Source organism: Limulus polyphemus, unplaced genomic scaffold, assembly GCF_000517525.1.
Source record: "Limulus polyphemus unplaced genomic scaffold, Limulus_polyphemus-2.1.2 Scaffold118, whole genome shotgun sequence".
In the NCBI taxonomy this organism is placed as follows: Eukaryota; Metazoa; Arthropoda; class Merostomata; order Xiphosura; family Limulidae; genus Limulus; species Limulus polyphemus.
Window position 1 is genome coordinate 153003 of NW_013665728.1, and position 6043 is coordinate 159045.

Below are 6043 nucleotides of genomic sequence, written 5' to 3' on the forward strand. Positions count from 1 at the left end.
GACATATACTAGTTGTTCATCAAATGTATATCAGACATATACTAGTTGTTCATCAAATGTATATCAGACATATACTAGATGTTCATCAAATGTATATCAGACATATACTAGATTCTCATTAAAACATATATCAGATATATACTAGATTCTCATTAAATGTATATCAGATATATACTAGATGTTCATTAAACATATATCAGATATATACTAGATGTTCATTAAACATATATCAGATATATACTAGATTCTCATTAAACATACATCATATATATATATACTAGATGTTCATTAAGCATATATCAGATATATTCTAGATGTTTATTAAACATATATCAGATATATACTAGGTGTTCATTAAACATATATCTGATATATATTAGATGTTCATTAAATGTATATCAGACATGTACTAGATTCTCATTAAACATACATCATATATATATATATACCAGATGTTCATTAAGCATGTATTAAATATAAATGGGATGTTCACTAAACATATATTAAATGTATACTAGACATACATATTCGACATACACTTAACAAACGAACAGATACATAGGAATCCAAATATTTGACACTTTTTTTGTAATTTATTTATTCTCTTTTCTTTAAATAAATAATTTAATATTAAAGACGATACTCTGATATGAGATGTATAGAATTTTCTGTTTACTTGAAACAAGTATTTTCGTAAACATCCAAAATAACTGTTTATAATAAATACTTAGAACTTGATAAAGCACTGAAATTAGTTCAGACGTTTTCATTGACATTCAAATGACCTTATGATATACAACAGTTACTTTTTAAAGCATTTTATTACAGGATTTCAAGATAGTTCATCAGAAATTTTATTAGTGTATGTGACATTATGGTTTTCTTTTATTAGCTATCAAGTGATGTTAATTAAGGTTTATTCTTTGTTTTATCAAAAGTAAGAAAATCATTTTTCATATAAGTTTCCTCTACTGTGGATCTGGTTTTCTGTGGTTCGCGTTCTATTTGTGCAAAAAATAATAAACAAATAAAAAATATTAACAAATGGCGCTCTGCACCTTGGGATCGTGGGTGTGTTATAAGAGTGACGGTCTGAAAGGAGTAGTCCAAAACTTGACGGCGGATGGTGTTGACCAGCTGCCTTCCCTCTATTCTGTCACTGTTAGGAAGGCTAGCGCACATATCCCTCATGTAGCTTTGCGCAAGCTTCAATAACAAACAAACTTATAAGCTACCACTGAATCTTTCTGTTGTTACTCAATTTTGGAAATAGTTTTTGCCTCAGTAACAATAATATACATGCTAATATAATCTACTAGCCTCCGATTTTGTTATACGTGTATTAAACAATGGTAACAATATACAGTTTACTTTGTATAAATATATTGTTTGCGTGTATGTATTCTCAATAAATAGAGCTGTTTTGTATTGGCATGTAAATATTATACAACTGGATAACAATAATGGTGAATTTTGTTTTCAGGAAGTATGTTCCCGCTTCTCCTGGAGTGGATGTATAAGATGAGCTTATTTCACGATATCAAACTGAAGCGTCGAAAAGTAGACTCAAGATGCAGCAGTGACGGTGAGACTAACCTTGATCCCAACAACTCTTCGCCTGATAGTGTAACCACTCTAGACTCTATCTTGAGGAAAGAAGGGCTGGGACACCTAGCCAGCAGTTTCTCCTTAGGATCAAACGAAATAGGGAAAGTATCTCCGATGGGACACTCCAGCAGGTCCCCTGTTGAACAGCCCGATACAAATATGCTGGAAGAACTCGAGTCCGTCGAAGAGTCACCGACGCAAAGTTCACAGTCACCCGTTCCGAAAATGACCCTGAGCATCGATTCTCAGCAAACACAAGGTAACAGTGTTTTTGATGGAGGAGGAGGAAGAGATGATGATCGAGATAGAATTATAAAAAATATTGAATTTCGACTTGATGGACCTATAGATTCTATTGAGGAGCAGGGCTTGGACTTAAGCACGCCCACCAGACTTAGAGGCTGCATAGAAGAGCTTCCTCATCTAAATCCTTACCTATGGGCACCTTCTAACAAACAGTCCTACAGACATCCTATTATTGCACATGGTGAGAGGCCTCAGGATGAAGAGCAAAATTTATCCATTTTAAGAGTAGCTTCGAAGTACAAAATGCCCTTATTAATGGGAGACATTCCAGGCTCTGGTCCTGGTAAAACAATGATTTGGACTGGACAAAGTCCATCTCAGGGGTTACAAGTGTGTAAATCTAAAAACACTAACACAACAAACACTTTAAGCACTGAAATTGCTTTAAGTCGTCGCCACAGCAATTCTCATGTAGAGAAGACGAGACTTTTAGGAGGTCCAATTTCCTCGCAATCACAACCATCTTTCATGTACATCTCAACACCCGCAACTGCAATCAATGTCAATGCGACGTCTGCTGGACAGTATGGAATTAGCGTTGTTCCAAATAATGGGTTTTCTGTAAAAGAAAGCTATCCTCCGTCAAATATTCAGTACGGGACAAAGTCGCAAAGGATACAATTTACAGAAACATCGACTCCTATTTCAAAGGAAGATACACTGCCTCAGAATCGCAGTCGGAGCTGTAGTTTCACTCAAAAAACGCCACCTCTAGGACCTTCACCTGACTCTCAGGCCCTAAACCTTAGTGTGTCAGGCAATGAGCGTAATGAGGAGCCTATTACCATGGCAATGACGCCGTCCACGTCTCGTAGTCTTGGAGGTGAGGAGGAGGAAGAAGACCAACCAATGGTGTGCATGATTTGTGAGGATAAAGCTACGGGTCTACACTACGGCATCATAACTTGTGAAGGGTAAGTTGTGTTTGTCAAGTTTATGTCACTCGATGAATTGAATATTACTATTCCTCAATTAAATTCTAGCGCAAGTGTTAAACTGAATACAATGAAAGGAATATATTCAATATTTTACCTTTTACATCTCAAAAGAAATCAGAACTATACTTTTTATCTTATGTCTGACTGTATTAGGAGGCTTTTTTTGGGGAGGGGGGGTAAAGAACATGGCAATTTTTTACAGTTGTTGTAAAGATATTAGCAACAGTATTAACCATGAACATTGTATTTGTATTGAAAATGTCTGCGATAATAAGTTTATCGCATCTTCATTCTATGTTATTTTCTTATCTGGAAAAGGAATGTTTATTTTAATACTTGTCCAGGTTCATTAATGACCAAGTTAACATAGAATCTAGTAATCATGATAGGGCTTTTTTTTAAGATTCCAGTCTTTAAGCATATAAGGCCATAGGCTTCCTTGATGTTTATGTATAGTTAACGTTAATAAGAATTAGAAATCCCTCCCCCAAAAAAAATATAGTTCGTCTAGTGATAGTTGCCTACAAGACCAGAGTAATTTCTGTAAATATTCTTGAGTTCATTTCAGTAGTTAACTGCTCACATGCTTACTAAAAAAACGAAATCCAAACCAAATAAGAAAGACTTATTTCATTCACTTAAATAATACAAATACTTGGTATTTTTAACCTAAGCGGTACCTTATACGACATATGAACTAAACAATTGGGTCAAAACCCCTAAATTTAAAACTGCTGAACAGAAGGAGGGAAACCAGACTTCAACACTCGCCGCCTACATGGTCAATTTTAATCGAATAGCGAGATGGACCGTAATTTTTCCAAAAGGGAAAATGTGGACTCGAACCTCCGAAAGCGAATCCCAATATGCTAACCACTAGACCACGTCCAGCCTCAAATAGTCAAATAACCTTCTTTAGCGAATCCCAATATGCTAACCACTAGACCACGTCCGGCCTCAAATAGTCAAATAACCTTCTTTAGCGAATCCCAATATGCTAACCACTAGACCACGTCCAGCCTCAACTAGTCAAATAACCTTCTTTAGCGAATCCCAATATGCTAACCACTAGGCCACGTCCGGCCTCAACTAGTCAAATAACCTTCTTTAGCGAATCCCAATATGCTAACCACTAGACCACGTCCGGCCTCAAATAGTCAAATAACCTTCTTTAGCGAATCCCAATATGCTAACCACTAGGCCACGTCCGGCCTCAAATAGTCAAATAACCTTCTTTAGCGAATCCCAATATGCTAACCACTAGGCCACGTCCGGCCTCAAATAGTCAAATAACCTTCTTTAAAATACCTGCACAGGCAGTAGAAAACACCCCCTCTAACAGTGGTTGATGTAACTAATTTCGCATGTTCTAATGAATCCTATTCTGTCTAAAATGTGTTTAAAACATTAATAATATTGTGCTAATTTTTTCAAAGTTTAAATTGTCTTCAGTTGTAAAACTCCTTTGAAGATAATAATGTACTTGGTTTGTACTTGGTAATGTACTTCAATGGGACAAGGTGCTGAAACTTTTATATAATTGTGGCATGTTGAGTGCCATTTCTAATATTATGCTATGACTTCCGTAACCTTTCTATAATTGTGGCATGTTGAGTGCCATTTCTAATATTATGCTATGACTTCCGTAACCTTTCTATAATTGTGGCATGTTGAGTGCCATTTCTAATATTATGCTATGACTTTCGTAACCTTTCGATAATTGTGACATTTATGCGTTTCTTGTAGAAGGGACTATCAAATTTTTCGGTATTTTCAAGTATTCTGTAAAACTTCTGTTCATTGCTTTTAGGAAGAGTCTTCAATGAACGTGGCTGTTAAACTGAAACTGTCTTGGATAACAGACTTTGTGATAATTAAACTTAACTTTGAGAAAGCGATAATTATTGTAAATATTTTGATCACCTTAACATTTTTGTTTATAAAGAAAAACATAACTGTATTGATAATCTGATAATCATACAATAATTAAACCGTGCAAAATATATCGAGATAGAACATACAAATACAAAGAAAGAATAAATAATATAAAACATTTATAACAAACTGTGACGCAATGTAAAAGTCTTAAATTGCAAAATATTATTCAACGACTGTCGTAAACAAACACAATGTGTGTGTAGCTTCTCCATGGAATTATTCGTGGAACGTCATTCTTGACTAGAAAAGAACTAGTGTCTCACAAAGGTTAACATTTCTTGTGTATCTATTCTAGCCACAGATCCTTCGAATCTTTAGGTAATTGGCTTGAAACTTTAAAATAGCGTTAGTAAAAAATAATGCATAAGTCTCTTCCAAATAAATTCGAATATTATGGTTATATTCTACCAAAAATTTAAATACAAACTGCTTTTTGCCTGACATGGCCTAGTGGCTAGAGCTGGGATTATGAATCCGAGGATTGGTCCTTCGTGGTCCGTTCACGCAAGAACGCGCTCCGCACCTAGTGGCCGTGGGTGCGTTATAAGAATGACCATCAAATCCCATCATTCGATCAGAGAAGAGTGTTCCAAGAATTGATGGTGTGTGCTGTGTGACTAGATAGCTACATTCCTTTCAGTTTATCAGCTCAAAATTAGGAACTCCTTTGTGCAGATAATTCCTGTTTAGTTTTCGCAAAATTTCAAATCAAGCCAGCAAAACGATTTTCTAAAAATGAAATAGTTTTTCACCATGAAACCTGAGGTTAAGAAACTATTATCGGATAACTTGGTTATTCCATTCATTTGGTTTTCATTTTGATAATAGTGCATTTTCTTTTCGGGAAATGATTTCTTAAATTAAACATTGCTCTTCTTTCTTTAACTGTACTGGTTTAAATCACATTCCTTATCTCTCAAAACAAAAATGTATATCAGATGTTTATATGAGCACAAACGGATTTCACAGATTTTTTTTAGGTATTTTACACTATTCAGTTGACCTTGGCCTACTTAATAACTAACTCTCTCGAAAGTAGATGTTCTATAACAAACGCTCTTGGGTGATTGGTTATATTCAAACTGGTGTTCTGTACCAAACGTTCTTTGGTGATTGGTTATATTCAAACTGGTGTTCTGTACCAAACGTTCTTGGGTGATTGGTTATATTCAAACTGGTGTTCTGTACCAAACGTTCTTGGGTGATTGGTTATATTCAAACTGGTGTTATGTACCAAACTTTCTTGGGTAATT

General features: G+C 35.1%; 1 protein-coding gene across 1 annotated transcript in view; it reads left to right on the forward strand.

Annotated features, from left to right (window-relative positions):
• The window catches only part of LOC106472235 (hormone receptor 4-like), a 66645-nt gene that overhangs the window by 23522 nt on the left and 37080 nt on the right, over window positions 1-6043 (forward strand). The window contains exon 2 of the mRNA XM_013932867.2: window positions 1484-2828. Coding sequence (XP_013788321.2) covers window positions 1489-2828 — 1340 coding nt within the window. The 5' untranslated portion in view covers window positions 1484-1488. The remainder of the gene's footprint in view (window positions 1-1483; window positions 2829-6043) is intronic.